The sequence below is a fragment of the Nicotiana attenuata genome, unplaced genomic scaffold (assembly GCF_001879085.1).
Source record: "Nicotiana attenuata strain UT unplaced genomic scaffold, NIATTr2, whole genome shotgun sequence".
Classification (NCBI taxonomy): Eukaryota; Viridiplantae; Streptophyta; class Magnoliopsida; order Solanales; family Solanaceae; genus Nicotiana; species Nicotiana attenuata.
Window position 1 is genome coordinate 62,828 of NW_017673218.1, and position 17,487 is coordinate 80,314.

The window sequence follows — 17,487 nt, forward strand, 5'->3', positions numbered from 1 at the left end:
TTTTATATGTGCTTGACTAGTTCTGGTAAATATATAATTAATGGCTAGACGTTGGTAAATTGGAATTTATTTGAAACATTTCTATAAGATTCAGAAAAGATTATATAGTAGAAGTGAGGTAAAAGGTAAACTAAAGAGAAAAAGCAGAGCGGAGAACATAATTCCGTGTGAATACGTGCATAATAAGCCATTTATAATTAAGTATGAACTGCTTTTACATCTTTATATATTATTGTTAAAGAGATATCTTAGTGTTTAAAGGATAAAACATTTGTCGGATTGTTGGACTTACCATCCACATTTATCCCATTCATCTATAAACTGCACAAACTTTTCGATCTAGTATGAATTTCCACAAACTACAAATCCACATGGTCGTTTTTAAATCTCGTTGCTATCTTTCCAACTCTTTTGCACATTTAAACAAAAGGCTCTCTCATTTGCACCTACAGCACTGAAAGCAATCTGCTAATTGATTATTAGTACCAAAAAAAAGAATTCAAGTAATAGCTGGCTGATAAATAGGAAAATTAGAATGAAAGGTGACTATCAGCAGAATAGACTCCATAAAGGAGATGTTGAGGAAATCCAATATCAACAACAGTAACCTATTTTCTTACATAGGATGTCTTTCATACTTAGAAAAGGAGGTGATCCGAGATTTTAGGTCCTCGTCCAAGTGTCCTTGAGAATGTATATCCATGGCTCCTCAGATAGCCATGAGATCACCATACTGGCGCATCAAAATGATGGAACCAGCAAAGAGTGCTGAAGCTCGAAGCAGTTTCTGCAAAAAGGTATGCAAAACCAAAAGTTAAATAGGACGTGAGACTGCTACGATTTTGTTTCAGACAAGTACAAAAATGATGTACTATTATCTGCTTAAATTTTTAAACAAGCATCATAAAAATTGGAAGTTGATATAACATTGAACATCGAACATACCACCAAGAACCTGCAAAGCGACTTATTATGAACAATAAAACTGCTTTCATCTACCCATATTTTTGAGGGGCGTGCGGGAGAAGCTGTTTACAAATAGCTAATTGACTCGTCTACAATTCATTTTCTCGGGGCAATTTTTCTTTTAAATGGTTATGATGAGAATTGAGAAGAATAGGAGAAGGTAATCAGGATTTCAACTTCATGTGTTGCAGTTGATTTCACCAAGGTATAAACTTAGTAATATATCAACTTTACTATGATAACAACAAAGAGGGTCTGCCTCAAATTAATGACAAATCAAACAAGCCGTCATGAGAATGAGGTCTAAGCTAGCATCACCGTTTAACAACCACTAATTTCTGGGAGCCACTAATAGAAAATTGAAAGAACAAGTTAAAGTGGGCAGAAAGTGCTAAACAGAAAAGGAGATACAGACAATAGGAGAAATACACAAGAATCAAACTGAAGCCAAAGCACAAGTTAAAGAAAAGCTTTTTATTATAGTTATAGGCAGGCATGCTACTCCATATTTTAAGTTCTACATTCTGTTCATTGAAAAGCATCGATTCAATATGTTTCTTATGTACCCCATGAAACATTGACTAGCAAAATCACAATGTATGTAACAGCTGCAGACAAAATCAGATTACAGAGTCAACATAATGGTAAATTAAGTATTAGTCATTATCGAATTACACGGTATCAAACAAGAATGAGGCGATATTCGACAAAGAAACTACACATTCAATATAGTGAGCATGGTTTGTATACATAGTATCAAACACGAATGAGATGATCTTTTTACAAAGAAAGCACACGATTAATATGGTTAGCGTGGGTGTTTAGTTTTGAGCTTAAAAACATTAAATTCACTCCAGCACCATATTTACGGGTCTCAGTCTTTAGGTCTTAAGTCCAACCAATAAGGTGGGCATGGTAGATTTTGGAAACTCAGGCACGCTGGCAGTTTAAACGTCAGACTACACAGCCTAGCATATAATGTTACCAGATGTAAACGTCAGACTACATAACCCAGCTAGTTAAGGGCATCTTTATCAGATGTAATCTTACCAACTGAACCTTATTGTTTCTAATCTGCACCAACAAAATCCCGAGTAGACCAACATACACTATCATCTTTGATCAAGAGGGAAGATCACCCATGCTGAAACTATGAACAGGGCCCAAATCAAAAAAGAATGAACAGGGCCCGAATAAAAAAGGAACAGGGCACAAATCACAATTAGTTGAGAAATGTTTTCCACAATAACAATATCCTTTTCTTCTGACCCACATTTAAAATAAACGAACAGGGCCCAAATCAAAATTAGTTGAGAAATGCTTTTCACAATAACAATCTCTTTTTGTTCAGACCCACACACCAAAGAAAAAAGAAAAATTATGGTCTCATAAAAGCTTAAACGCCTGTAGCCCAAAAAAAGTGACAACAAGCATACATAATTTGCTCTTGAAGACCAAAAAATATATTTTTGCTGGAATTTTTCTCTTGCTAAAGAATAGAGCTGAAGAAATCAAGGGATTTGCAATATTATTCCCTCAACAACTGCTGATCGGGAACACATCGACATGGTCATACACAAAACAGAATCCAAAGAAAATATGCAGGATTCTAGTAAACAACTAGAGCTATTTCTGTTAAACAATACAACCTGCATCCTTTCACCCCCTTCCCATCCTCCAAAACAAGGTTAGTACCCGAACATGTCAACGAAAAGTTGCATAGTTGACCAAAGCTTTGCACACAAAAAATTATGGCCATGTTGCTGATGTAAGTGATAGGCTTCCAAAAGTCCCAACAACTACCCCCCCCCCCCTCCCACCCCCCCAACCATATCCTTCCTCTGTTTCTTCGTTCATACTTGAAATATAAGTTTCAATATGTAATCTTCTTATGGACATAAGAACTGTAAAATTCGAAAAAATTGCGAAAAAAATTTTCTAAGTGAAAATGGTATTTGAAATTTAGAGATGTGAGTAAACATAAATTTCAGTTTGGGTTGTTTTTGAAGTTCTGTGAGTGATTTGAGCGAAAATTTTGAAAAACAGCTTTTTGCAGTTTTTCAAATTTTCGAGGTTTTCCAAATTTTGGAAAATTTCCAAAATGCATCTTCAAAATTTTATGAACAAACGCTGATTTCGAAAAAAAGTGAAATTTTTTTGGAAAAATCTTCCATCAAATTTTATGTCCAAACGGGCACCAATTAATTTTATTAAAATTTATCAATCAATCAACTAAATCTCAATTGAAAACTAGTTATATCGGCTATAGAAATCCTCTGTATCCATTCTGCTTCATTCAATCCACTTCATTTAAAGTAAATAAGTTGTATTTTAAGCAAATTAGGGACAAATCATTAAATACAATCACCTATTATTTCTAAGACAGAAGAGGAAAAGGAGTTACCATGTTGAGATTCCACTTTTCTTCATCATGAACCTGAGAATTCCAGAAAGCTTTGACTTTGTCCAACGATATCACTGAATCCGCCATTGAATTGAAGATGATACAAGTGAGAGCCGCGATTTTGAGTAATATCTAGGGTTTAGGGTTTATTCAGGACACTATGGAGGTTACCTAACAAGGGTATTCTAGTAAACTAACACACTTTTGGTTCTTTCTTTTTTTTCTAAATTTCTTTTTTTTCTTGCGATTTTTAGAAGTGGTTTATTGGTTTGTTGTTGGGATAGTGAATTGGAACAACATACAAACTATATTTCAAATAGATATATCAAGAATCGCAATTATGCTATTTAAGTTTCAAAAAAAAAAATGGTAATATTTTTTTATCACAAGTGTAATGATGTGTGAAATTGATCTAATATTAGTGCAAATATAATGATGTGCTAATCTCTAGCATAAACAATTAAATATAATATGGAGGCCCGACATCAAATGAGATGAATTTGACTCTAGTACCATGATACGAGAATGGACATTGGATCTAATTCAAACTCAAAAAACTAGCTCATAATATCTTGCTTTTTTGTTTTTTTGAACATAACACATGGAATAATATCTTGCTTTTATATTTTCATTTTACTTGAAAAGTTCTTAGAAAACTTGTGCACACGTGAGAAATTTTATTATTAGCATTAGGAAATCAAATTAACTATTTAAATATTTGTTAAATCCCATCTAGTGCTAGACTTTTACCTTCTCCGTTGCCATTTGCTTGAAAATACTTCAATATGTATAACAAGTTATTACTCTGTTCCCGTGTAGTCATCATGTATATTAAAAATAATTGATCACGAATACTTGTTACTTTAGAAAATCAAGAGAGGATTAATATTTTTTTTTCAACTTCACCCTTTGTATCGGTGAAAATTAGACTCGCCATGTGGGTCTATTAAATGGCAACACGTGTCAGCAAAGTTTGAAGAAAGGTGAAGAATGACATGTAAAGATGATATGTGAAACACTGATAATAGGTGAATTTGACTATAATCACGCACCAAATAATCACCTTCTTGTGAACTTTTAATGTGGAAAAATGACAACAAAATGCTCTTATTAGTGCTTTTCATGAGTTGCAGGTGATATAGGTGTAAGGAAGGCTAAGGAGCGGTTTTGGAGTCAACTATTGATGAAAAAAGGTCAATTGTTGAATTTCCCAAGTATCCCATTCAAAACAGGCCAAAATTTCCGGGTACAAGTTCCACCGCGGTTCTACCGCGACCGCGGTGAAACCGCGGTGGAAGGCAGTTTCTGAAAGTTGAAGATTCCGCGAGGGCGTTTGGCCGCGGTTCTACCGCGACCGCGGTAGGCACAGTAAACTTCAGGGACTTAAGTGTAAAACACGGGATTTTTAGACCTAAACCCTATTTAAAACACTAGACTTCGCCCAAGAGAGGCATGTATTGATTTTTTAGGTTTCTTAGCAAGGAAAACAATTGTGAGCAAGTACTCTAAACATCTTTCTTCCTTTCTTTTGATTTTTATGATGAATTCAAGCGTAGTTTATTCTCCCATATCTATGAGTAGCTAAATTCCTTGTCTAAGGTTTTGATGGAACCTATTGGGTGATGAACTTCTTGTTTATGTGAATACAAATTGCTAGTTTAATCTTTATTTGTTCAACTTCGTGTTCGTTGTAGTTAATTGACAGGATCCTCAATTAGCTGTACCTATTTAGTGTGCATAACTTGGAAAAGAGAGCATATTTAGGGTATTGTTGAACAATACCACTCCTAGATTATTAGAGGAATCTATAATTGCGGGTTTAAAGGCGGGATTAGGAATAACGAAGTCTTGGGTGCAATCTAGATTGAATTGTGCTAAATAAAGCAAGCTAGTGTATCTCGGGAGAGTGCAATAGTAGATTACTGTGATTACTCGGGAGAGATTTGCGGTAAGATTAGCGTTCAAGATTGATAGAGATGAGTGGGTAAATTTGTATGAGCATAAACAGNATAGAAAAGAACTTGAGTGTGTGACATCTAAGCTTGTTTGTGGACTCATAATATATGCCTTAATTTTGCACATCTTGTCTTGCTTGAACACTCGTATGATTGTGTTGATGAACTGATTCGGAATGAGTTACATGCTAAGTGTGTGTGAGCTGTTACTTGCATCTTATGTTTGCATATGATACCTAGAACTTGCCCTGTGTGTGTGCAAAGCGAAATAGAAGTTGTTCGGTTTTAGAGATGATTGAGGCATTTCTTTGTGTAACCCTTTATACTCGGAAATCCACCTGTGCATATTACCATAGTTAACCCCTTTGAGCCTGAAGCCTTTTCTTTGATAACCCTATAATGATCTAAATGTGGTGTTTAAATACGCTAATTGAACTTTTCCCTCCTATAAGCACTTGAAGCACTAAAGTATATACAAAAGTCAAAGTGTGGGGTGGGGAGAAAGAAAGAAAAAAAAAGGGGGGGGGGGGGGAATCAAGAATGACGGTCTGATTGGTGAACTGGCAGTTATAATAAATCTGAAAAAAAAAAAGAGAAAAGAGAAAAAGAAAAGGAGCCAGTTGTACCTAACGAGAAGTGGGGTGGCGCAAGTGAAATAAAATATGGAGAAACAAGTGGGTTGATCATGAAAGCAAAATAAAAGGAAGTATGTATTAAAAGTGCTTAGGGAGGTTAGTCACTATATCTAAATATATCCTACCCGTCCCTTAGCCTACATTACAACCGAATAAAGACCTCTTGATCTTTGACTGAATGGCTCGATTAGTGGAGTATTACACTAGGGGCAAGCGTATGGTGTATCTGTGTGGCATGTGAATGCTCTTTGCTGAGAGTGAGTGAATTCTGTTTATATATGGTTCCTCGTTGTTGAATTTTATTGTGTGTGGAACTACTCTCAAATCGTGTTTATGTGAGGACATGTGACTCAGGAAGAAAAAGTGAATCTTCATTTTAGTTAGAGTAATTAGAGTGAGCACAAGTGTGTCTTGGCATGAGAGTCTGCATTTGAGATATGATTGTGCACTGCTTAGGTCGGTCTTTGATAATATCAGGTGTGACATAAATTGGGGCAATACATTGCACAGTTAGATATAGAAGTGTGGTTTAGCTTGCTCGAGGACGAGCAAAGGTTTAAGTGTGGGGTGTTGATAATAGGTGAATTTGACTATAATTACGCACCAAATAATCACCTTCTTGTAAGCTTTTAATGTGGAAAAATGACAACAAAATGCTCTTATTAGTGCTTTTCATGAGTTGCAGGTGATATAGGTGTAAGGAAGGCTAAGGAGCGGTTTTGGAGTCAACTATTGATGAAAAAACGCCAATTGTTGAATTTCCCAAGTATCCCATTCAAAACAGGCCAAAATTTCCGGGTACAAGTTCCACCGCGGTTCTACCGCGATCGCGGTGAAACCGCGGTGGAAGGCAGTTTCTGAAAGTTGAAGATTCCGCGAGGGCGTTTGGCCGCGGTTCTACCGCGACCGCGGTAAAGGCACAGTAAACTTCAGGGACTTAAGTGTAAAATATGACCTAAACCCTATTTAAAACACTAGACTTCGCCCAAGAGAGGCATGTATTGATTTTTTAGGTTTCTTAGCAAGGAAAACAATTGGGAGCAAGTACTCTAAACATCTTTCTTCCTTTCTTTTGATTTTTATGATGAATTCAAGCGTAGTTTATTATCCCATATCTATGAGTAGCTAAATTCCTTGTCTAAGGCTTTGATGGAACCTATTGGGTGATGAACTTCTTGTTTATGTGAATACAAATTGCTAGTTTAATCCTTATTTGTTCAACTTCGTGTTCGTTGTAGTTAATTGACAGGATCCTCAATTAGCTGTACCTATTAGTGTGCATAACTTGGAAAAGAGTGCATATTTAGGGTATTGTTGAACAACACCACTCCTAGATTATTAGAGGAATCTATAATTGCGGGTTTAAAGGCGGAATTAGGAATAACGAAGTCTTGGGTGCAATCTAGATTGAATTGTGCTAAATAAAGCAAGCTAGTGTATCTCGGGAGAGTGCAATAGTAGATTACTGTGATTACTCGGGAGAGATTTGCGGTAAGATTAGCGTTCAAGATTGATAGAGATGAGTGGGTAAATTTGTATGAGCATAAACAGGAGGGATTCCATCAATAGGGGAAATCATTGCCTTAGCTTTGTCCCATAATTGTTTACAACCTTATTAATTTAGTTACAGCCATTTAGTTACTTGCAAGCTAGTTGTTAAAGAACACTCAACTGAGAATTTGAATGTTTGAGAAGCTGGTGCTGAATACTTGGTGGGTTTGAAGATAGCGGTTGATAGGTTAACTCTCTGTGGATTCGACCCTGGGCGTAATACTCGGGTTATATTTGCAACGTCCGTAGAGTTCTTTTTTAGAAGGCATAGTTGGGCGTGATCAAACACCCCCGGGACCGAACATACCGTGCATGTTAGCCTCGGAACTGATCATCATGAAATAGCCCAGATCAGGTGCGGGAGAATATCTCATAATTACAAATGAGGAAGGAATCAATTAATCCCGGATTGCACCATCAGTTACAAATCAATTATTAATAAACGCAATAAATGATTGTAACGGTCAGAACAAGGCAATCAATAACAAGATTGACTCAACAGGCACGAGATTGACTCAACAGGCACGAGATTGACTCAACAGGCACGGGAATGACTCAATAGGCACGGGATTGACTCATCAGTTACGGAATTAACTCATCAGTTACGAAATTAACTCATCAGTTACGGAATTTCAGCATTTACCCAGCTGTTGCAAGTCTTCCAAAAGTAATGGATGAATTGGGTAAATGCTCATAATGGACACATAATTCAAGGAGAATGGTTACTTAGATTTAGTCCTATAAATAGACATACTTTTACCACCGATGGGGGGGGGGGGGGGGGTCTAATTTTCTTCTCTACAATTCTATACATTGTAATTTATAGCATATAACTCCCAAGTTAGCCAAAGTTCGGCCCTTCAAGCTCTGTTCAGCTCATTATCCTATCAAGGATCATTCAATAAGAATTCTTTCTTCTCTGCTTAATTTTTATTATATTCATTGAATCGGTTGCTTGTGGCCCGTCATATAAAATTATTGCTTTGACCTTGAAAACTATTTTTTGGGTTAAACACTCTTAGTATTAATTGTTCTAGAATTAAGAAGCACGTAAATAGACCAATACTAAAGAATTGATAAGGGGTAGATTGGTTAAATTTACGCTTCTTATTAATATCCTCTTAATGGATGTGTAGAACCTTATCCCCCGACAACTAAATAGAAACAGCGGGAGCAGTTAGCATATTTGCAATTGCAGTGGAAAAATTACACGTTACTGTCAGAGTAATTGTTAGGAAATTGACAATTCACTTGAAATATACGAAAGCAATTGACGAATTCATTCTGTCAAAAGATTTCCGTCAATTTGTATTGATTCGATGAAATTCAGACTTAATCCCATTAGTCTTCCATCTTGTGAATAATTTTTGCTTGAAAAATTAAATAAACAAAGCATATGAACTGCTACTTTGAAAGAATGCTTACTTAAATATCTAATAGTCTACTTCAAAAAAGGTTGATTTGATCCGTACAAAATCATGTATAATACAGGAATGCATGTTTGAGACTATCATCCAGTTATGTAGGTGAGCTTTTCAAGTTCATTTCTGATCCTTGTTAAGTGCTGTGTTTTACTGCATGACATTAATGGATGATAGAGCATGATATTCATTGGAATGGCATACGAGCTTAAAGTGAATTGATTGTAGAATGATGGTAAAAATTATTAGAATCTCTTGTTTATTGAACCTTTAAACAAAAAGGACAAGGACAGTTGTTTAAAATTCTAAAACTCACCCAATCATGCAATTCAAGGGGATTGTCGGCCTCATCCAAAAGGTGGAGGGGGTATTGTTTCCTAACCATTAAAGGTTGTAGGGCGGGGGGGGGGGGTTAGTGGGATTTACTCTATTAGAAATGTAGCTCACAAATATTGTTTCAACAGCAAGGTTTGGCTCTCTAACATTCCTTTTAAAATATCTTTTCTTGCATGGAGACTTGTCTTAGAAAAACTGCCTATGGATGATGTTATTTCAAGATTTGGAAACCAGTTGGTATCTGAATGTAGATGTTGCAGTGTCCTTCAAGGTGAGAATATTCATCATGTATTCATGGAAAGTCAGGTTGTATCTGGAAACATTTCGATACACCATTAGGTATAAGGCACCAGATGATGCATATTAGATGTGTTCTGAACAACTGGTGGATAGTAGAGCCAAAGAATGAGGTTCATAAACTGTTGTTGCAGGTTACTCCAATTGTTATATGCTGGGAATTATGGAAGGAGCACTGTGCTTGTAAATATGGTGACCAAAGAAAGTTAACTTGCACAAAATGAAGCAACAAATCGAATGGACTACCCAAAGGGCAATATATGTCCTTCAATAGTTGCAACTGGAATTATCAATGGATGGACATCTGTGTTATGGTGGAGAGGTTGAAACCTGTTCTAAGACACACCCTAGTTTATTGGCAAAAACCAAAGGAGGGATAGATCAAAATTAACACCGATGGTAGTTACCCATGTCGGATCCTCTACTTCTGAAGGATCCGACACGCAATCGAAAAAAATTTCGTAGAGTTCGAGCAACATTGCTTGTTGAATAATGGAAAGGCTCATTATGGCATTTTCATTTTCGGTTTAAATGCCATAGTAACAATATGTGTGAAGCTCTAGCTGCCAAGTTTGGTGTACAATGGTGTGTTCAACAGGGCTACACTTATATGATTTTGGAGCTAGACTCACAGCTTGTTACTAATATGCTTATTGTTAGGTCCACCAACAACTACAAAATGAAAGGGGTGGTTGCTGATATGGTGCAGGATTTGAACCAGAGTGATGTCTTGATTACACACTGCTTCAGAGAGGCCAATCAAGCTGCTGATTGTCTAGCTAAACTTACTTCTTCTTCTGGAATTAACTCCTTCTACACTTACCAGGAGCTTCCCAAAAGTGCCAAAGGTCCTTTCTTTATGGATGTGTGTCAACTTCCTAGTATTAGAACTAGGTAAGATAAGGCCAACTTCTTTGTTAGTTAAGATTAGAATCCGTAGGAGCAGGTTGTAAATCTCCTGTCGTCTATACTTTGTCCTGCTCCTATGACATTTTCTGAATGGATAGATTCCCACCATTCTTTTGCTCTTGAGATAAGGATTATGTCCTCCTGGTACTAGTTTTCTACTATATAGACAAGGTAGGGGTCAACGCCAAACCCCCAACACCACAAGAGGTGAAAGCCTGGGTGGTTGGATTAAATTTAAAAAAAAAAATGTACCCAGCACCTGGTAGCTAGAGCACTGAGATGTTTTACCATTGCAAACAACGTAAGCATGCTTTATTCTCATCTCTAGTCTTTCGCTTTCTGTGTTTACTGCCTCCTATTCTTTACCTTAGAGTAGTTGTTACAGGATGGAAGATTTTCAGCACCATCGTTCATCATCTATAGAGCAAGCTTCATTGGTTTTCCCTCTACAAAATAAAGCTTTGAATTCTAGTCTTCAAGACCATTCTTACATTCTTCAAGTACTAAGTTTACTACTGATAAGTTTGAAGATGTCCTTCAAACAAAACAGATCATCTCAGTCCTGAAGCAAAACACTTCGTGCAAAATAAGTTTACGAATAACATAACCAAATGGCATTTGCACCCAATCTTGTAGCTTCTTTCAATTAGTGCACAGCTTCAACTTTAGCATCATGAGATAAGCAGAACCGAGGCGAATAATACAGCCTCACAGATTCATCAAAATAAGGATTTGATCATCCAAATGCAAATTTTAAACAACAAAAGCTAAATATCCTTATGAATAAGGTACCTTTGACATCATTGATAACATCATGATTTATTCAATTGTTCCACTAGTCGAGCATGGAGAATGTTTAGAAACCAGATAATACACATTAGAAATAATCTGGATTGTACTGTAAAAGAGCTCCTTTGCTAACCTCTCCTGGCTATCCTGCAAGTAAACCAAGACTTGAACTTCAATGTTCTCACTCATAGTGTTGTCAATCACAATTTAATACAACAAAAATGCCTCAATAGCAACATCTTTGGGTTTGCCATAAATCCTCCCTTTTCTTTATGAAGTGGGTTCGCCATAAATCTTCACTGTCGTTACGCCCCATATGGACCCGTTTCTTTCCAATATCCAATAATTTGAGGTTCTCTAATACTAGGGTTCTCTACATTTGCTATTGACATACACATCCAAAAAAAATTAGGGAACATGGTAAATATGCCACTGAACTATACGTAATGGTCTAGATATGCTATCCATCAATAGTTGCAGTTAATTACTATAAAAATTTATTAATTTCTAATTAATCTGATTAGCATTCACAATAGCCACATGGCTTGATATTAATCTGATTAGTACCATCAATGGCTTCCCCTTTCCACCACCCGCCTTCTCCTCCGCCTCCTCTTCTTCTGCACCTTGAAACAAAAGTGCTAAGAATCTGCAGCAGTTAGCAAAAAGAAATAGAACCCAGATCAAATAAGGACTAACTAATCCAAAAGCAACATCCTCAACAACTAAAGCTCATTCCTGTTACTGTCCCTTGTGATTTCTATTTTAATCCAAAAAGAGTCTTTAGTTTTCCCTCATTGGTTAGAATCCCCCATTCAAGCTTTATCTGAGTAAATTGAAGCAATTAATATTTTTCAAACTCTCTCTACTCAGGAAATCGAGCTTAATGAAACTCCTCTTCCTTCAATAAAGGAAACCTAAAAAGGTCCATTCTTGGGATACCCAAAAACGTCCTTGGTCAAGAAGAAAATGGGTTGAGTCTGACTCGGTGATAACTTAGAGGTAAAGAAATGTCCAGGTTGTTTTTCATGTGACTTGGGTTCTAGCCGGAGAAGGGACCAGCAAGAGGAGTGGAAATGCTTCAGATATTTGATGACTAACAGTGGTGGTGGTAGCAGAAAGAGTGAGAGGTGACGGCGGTAGTGCTAGTGGCAGAGGAGGTGGTGTGGTGGTAGTTTAATGGACTCAAATTCCTCTAAAAGAGCAAATGGGTTCATAGATCTTAACATGCCAGCACTAATGGAAGATGCAGATTATAGCCAACCAGATGTTTCTGCAGTTTCAGATTTAAATTTTTAGCACCAACTCATCAAGAAAGACCATGCCTTTGAGAACTAAAACATGGAGAGATAAAATGAGGGGTTGTACAATATTTACTCTAAAAAACTCTAAGAGGTTCCCAGTGAAATTGTCAGGTACGATGAGCGTTCTTGACTTTGCAACTGTTGATGCATATCCAGCAGCATTATGTTGGTGAAATGGTGAAGCAGCACTGTTGAAAAACCTACAGTAAGCGACTCCAACTTCCTTCCTTTCTTTAATTTTAAGCTGCATATCGGACACGTGGACTAATAAGAGATTGATTACTTTTTAGTTATCAGCCGTCATTAAGGGCATATATGCGCCAATTTTCTAACAGGGAGGGCATGATTGACCCCAATTACTAAAGGATGGCATATATAGACCATTTCTCATGGTTCAGGGGCATATTTGACCCTTTTCCCAAAAAATTAAAGAACTAACAAACACTGGACCTAAGAGTACTAACATGACTAAACCTTAATGGGTACATTTTTCGCTAGATTTGCATGAATTCCCACAAATTATAGGTCTTTTGAGGAAAACTTATTTTCATTTGATTTTAGGTTTCCCTGAGCCCTTTAATAATTCCCAATTATCATGGTTCTACACCTGTAAAGTGTAAACTAGTAGATAAGTTCCTAATGTTTCAGGTAAAATCTAGTAGGAGTAATCATTAACAAAATAAACTAGGAGATAACAAAATCCATTTGATTTTAGGTTTCCCTGAGCCCTTTTAATAATTCCCTATTATCATGGTTCTACACCTCTAAACTAGTAGATAAGTTCCTAATGTTCCAGGTAAAATCTAGTAGGAGTAATCATTAACAAAATAAGCTAAAGGAGTACTTTGTCTGTCGTACAACAGTTAGCACTTAGTACTATCCTCATACCAGTTTAATGGGCAGAAGGAAGCTAAGTAAAAGCATTTCCAGGCATGAACAGGTAAGAGTCAGACTGCGCGCTCTTCTTTGCCCATGTCCCAGTCCATGGCAGGTCACAAATTATCTAGTAGGAGTAATCACTAACAAAATAAATAGAACAGATTGAACTCAAAAAATTTAGGTATAATTTTGTGAAAGATAACTGCAAAACGTTTCACAAACGCCCGCAGTGTAGAGTTAACCTTCTTGTGAGAATTCATAATTCAAGATTTGTTGGGAGGGATTTATGATACCACAAGTAGAGACTAAAGCAAGTGGTAGAGTCAAAGCTGGTATCAGAGAGTGTACATTGACTTATTATAATCCTACGACCACTCCTACAACGTGCCTCGTATGATGCTCAAGGCTCTCGGTTTAGTAGCAGCTGAGCTCAAACAATGGATGTAGCAAGCCCTTTCTGGTCTAATTAGGGGAATTACCATAAGCTAACAGATCAAAAAGATAAAAAGACAGACTTTATCAATAAAAAAGAAAAGAGAACTAGGGATTCATTTGATATTCTCATTTGTTTATATTATGAAGAGACGTGTTAGAGTAATACCCAAACAAATGCATCACATGTCTAATAAGAAAACCTCTTATAATCCAAACCGAACAAGCATTACCACAAAGAAGTACCATATAAATTTTCAAATAAAAAAATAGTTGCTGAATACATATAGGGCCCCTTAAACTTGTCCGAATTTTTCTTTAGACACTTGACCTAGGGGTTGTACTTATTGAACACCTGAACTTGAGCCAAATTGTACCTATTAGACACCTCACTGGACAATCTTCAACACTATGACATGGCAAAACAAGCTAATAAGTACGCGACAAAGTGCAAATTAGGCTGCCATCTATATTTGAGTCTTTGTCTATGTACTTTCAAGGTTTTGCACCTTTCAAGCACAAAGAAGAGAGAAAAACAAAAGCACCCCGCTAATGTTTTTCATAACTAGCAAAAACGTACTTCAAACTCACGTGAAAAGAATGTAAGATGAAAAAATTTTGTTCAAGAAAATTGTCTCACGCGCTCACATTTGGTGTTTCACACACATTGTGCTATGTCAGCAATGTGTGTCTAATATGTATAATTTGGCTTGAGTTTAGGTGTTCAATAGATACAATTTTTAATTCACGTGTCTAAATGAAAACTCAGGACAAGTTTAAGGGGCTGCATATGTATTCCGCCAAAAAATACCTTTAACTTTCTCAATCACAATAATTCTATAACATAAGCCATAACAGCAAAAAAAAAAAAAAAAAAAAAATGAAGAATCTCCAGCAAAAGCAACAATCATATCTTAAATTACGACTCACCAAAAACTCATTTGGAAGTAGAGGCGCCGTCCTGAAGGAGGTCATCATAAGGATCGCGGCGGCCGGGGACTTGGCTGATCTGTGGGTCCCAGAAGTTCTGAGCATTGTGCCGATCAAATGTCCAGAAACCATAAGGACGCAGCGGATAACTCCACATCTCTCTAGTCTTGCTGCACCTCTCCTTTGTAGCGTAGACGTGTTCCCGAAACTTGCGATCTCTCTCCTTCGGATCCTCCATTAATCTCAATATCAAGTTCTCCGCAAATTCCATTATGAATCCCATTTTTATCCTGAGAATTATACCAGCAAAAACAAAATTTGCGTCCAATTAATTCCAAAGAGGAAAAAGAAACCCTAGGTAATTCAACTTAGAAATCTGAGATTCGTAACTCCATTTTAGGGAATCCAATTTTAGTACAAGTGAAACATGTGGAAGATATGAACTTACCTTTGCTGGTCGTTGATTGAGAGGATTCGCGAATGTGATTTGGAAATGAATGCTGCTGCGTGCTGCAGTCAATCGGAGCAAAGGACTAAAACTGTATCGGGTTAATGGGCTAACAAGGGTCGGCAACCATTTTGTTTCGGGTTTTTTCACTTTTAGAGCCTGCCAGAAACTATTTTCGTCCCTAATCAAAAAGTATATAAATTTATATATTTTGAAGGTAACTATACAATGTTATTTTTCCTTTTGTTTCTGGTCACAAATATGAATGATTGACACAAAAGTGAGTTTTGGGGGTTGATCGTGAAATTTTATCACTGGAATTGATAATATTACTGAAATGACCCTAATATATATAAATGCGCATTTAATAAAATAATTAGGACTTAATTACTCTAATTAGGTTGAGCAGCAAAGATGGTGACAAGAGCAACCAAAATGGGTAAACTGCGTCATGCGTAAGTTCTGATAAATTGGTAGGATTTCATATTCTATTCAACTTAAGTAGCTAATGTTGCATAACACACAAACTCTACAACGTTGTCATAATTTTAAAATTACAAACAAAAGAGGAAAAAGGCATGTCAGAAGGATAGCAAGCAAGTTATAACAAAACAATAGGATTTCATGCTTTGTCCTACCTAGCTATCTTGTTGGATAAGGGTGAAAATCATTTACCCTTCCCAACTTTGTGTTAAAAATTAAACTCCCTCCTCAACTTTGAACAGTAATCATTCTCTCCCCTTTATCCTACACAATATCTTTTTTGCCCTTGAATTTTCAATTCCCTCCTCAATTCAATACTTTTTTATTATATGATATTTTTTTATGGTTTTAGCTATAACTTAAATTATGTAATATCTATTATAAATTATAATTAGAGTTCATTAAAATTATAAGTAGAATAAGTAATCAGAATGCATTAAAATTATCTTATCTTTATGATCGTTATTTAATGTAATGCATAATAAATATATATTTAAGTTATATTTTCTTAGCGACGGAGCTAGAAATTCATATAAGAGGATTAAAAAACACCCTAATTTTTTTTTTTAATTTCGGATTGAACTTGTGAGCTAAGATAACTTGGGGTGTTTTTCATATAAGAGGATTGAAAAACACCCCAAGTTATCTTAGCCCACAGGTTCAATCCCGAAAAAAAAAGTTGGGGTGTTTTTCAATCCTCTTATATGAATTTCTAGCTCCGTCGCTAAGAAAATATAACTTAAATATATATTTAATATGCATTACATTAAAATAACAATTATAAAGATAAGTCTTAATTGACTCTAATTACTTATTCTACTTATAATTTTAATGAACTCTAATTACAATTTATAATAGGCATTACATAATTTAAGTTATAGCTAAAACCATAAAAAAAATATCATATAATAAAAAAGTATTGAATTGAGGAGGAAATTAAAAATTCAAGGGCAAAAAATGTATTGTGTAGGATAAAGGGGGGAGAATAATTATTGTTTAAAGTTGAGGGGGGAGTTTGATTTTTAACACAAAGTTACGGAGGGTAAATGATTTTCACCCGTTGGATAACTATAAATTATACCGGATTATCATGTTTCACCTACGATACCACATTTAAAGTTATAAGTAGTTATGACAAAAAGATAAAATTTTTAACTATATGATCATATCACTATGTTCATTTGATAAAGAATTCTACCAGATTGTCATGTTGCACCAATAATACCTCATTTAAAGTTATACAGTTATGACAAAAATGTAGAGCTTTTAACATTAATCATATCACTATGGTTCATTTTGTCCCAATATGTTTAAGAAATTATTATGGATTGGGACATGTAGATTCCTACGTTTACCACAAAACTTTCTTCAAGCCAACCCCCTCATTTTTGTACTTTTTGATTAATATAGGTAGCTAAAGGAACTCAAAAATGAATCTGGGAACATGATTTTAAAAAAAAAAAATCAGGGTTAACTTAACGTCATGTTACATGTAAGGATACTACTATAAGGTGGCATTTGGCCAGTTTTTGGATATGTTTATTGGAGAAATACTTCAAATTTTATTTTAAGTAGTTAATATTATTTGCATTCCAAAAACTATTGAGTTCTACGTCGGCTCTTTAGGGATAAGAAGGTCACTTTATATGATGCTGGACAATCAGCTAACTTTTGAGTTGAGTTAGAATTAAAGTCTCTTTAAAAAAAAAAAAAAAAACTTAAGTCTCTTTTAAAAAAAAAAAAAAAAA

At 35.7% G+C, this 17,487-nt stretch overlaps 1 protein-coding gene and 1 long non-coding RNA gene across 2 annotated transcripts; both read right to left on the reverse strand.

The window, feature by feature from the left end:
• Window positions 1-455: 455 nt before the first annotated feature.
• Window positions 456-3,583, reverse strand: LOC109215759 (mitochondrial import receptor subunit TOM5 homolog). The gene is made up of 2 exons (XM_019379867.1): window positions 3,371-3,583; window positions 456-787 (listed from the first exon to the last, which is right to left on the reverse strand). Exons 1-2 carry the CDS (start codon window positions 3,455-3,457, stop codon window positions 710-712), a joined length of 165 nt encoding a protein of 54 aa, XP_019235412.1. The 5' UTR covers window positions 3,458-3,583; the 3' UTR covers window positions 456-709.
• A 7,541-nt stretch (window positions 3,584-11,124) lies between these two features.
• On the reverse strand, window positions 11,125-15,400 carry LOC109215757. The gene is made up of 3 exons (XR_002066412.1): window positions 15,257-15,400; window positions 14,809-15,098; window positions 11,125-11,410 (listed from the first exon to the last, which is right to left on the reverse strand). It is a non-coding gene; the product is annotated as an uncharacterized LOC109215757 (long non-coding RNA).
• Between the last annotated feature and the right edge of the window lie 2,087 nt (window positions 15,401-17,487).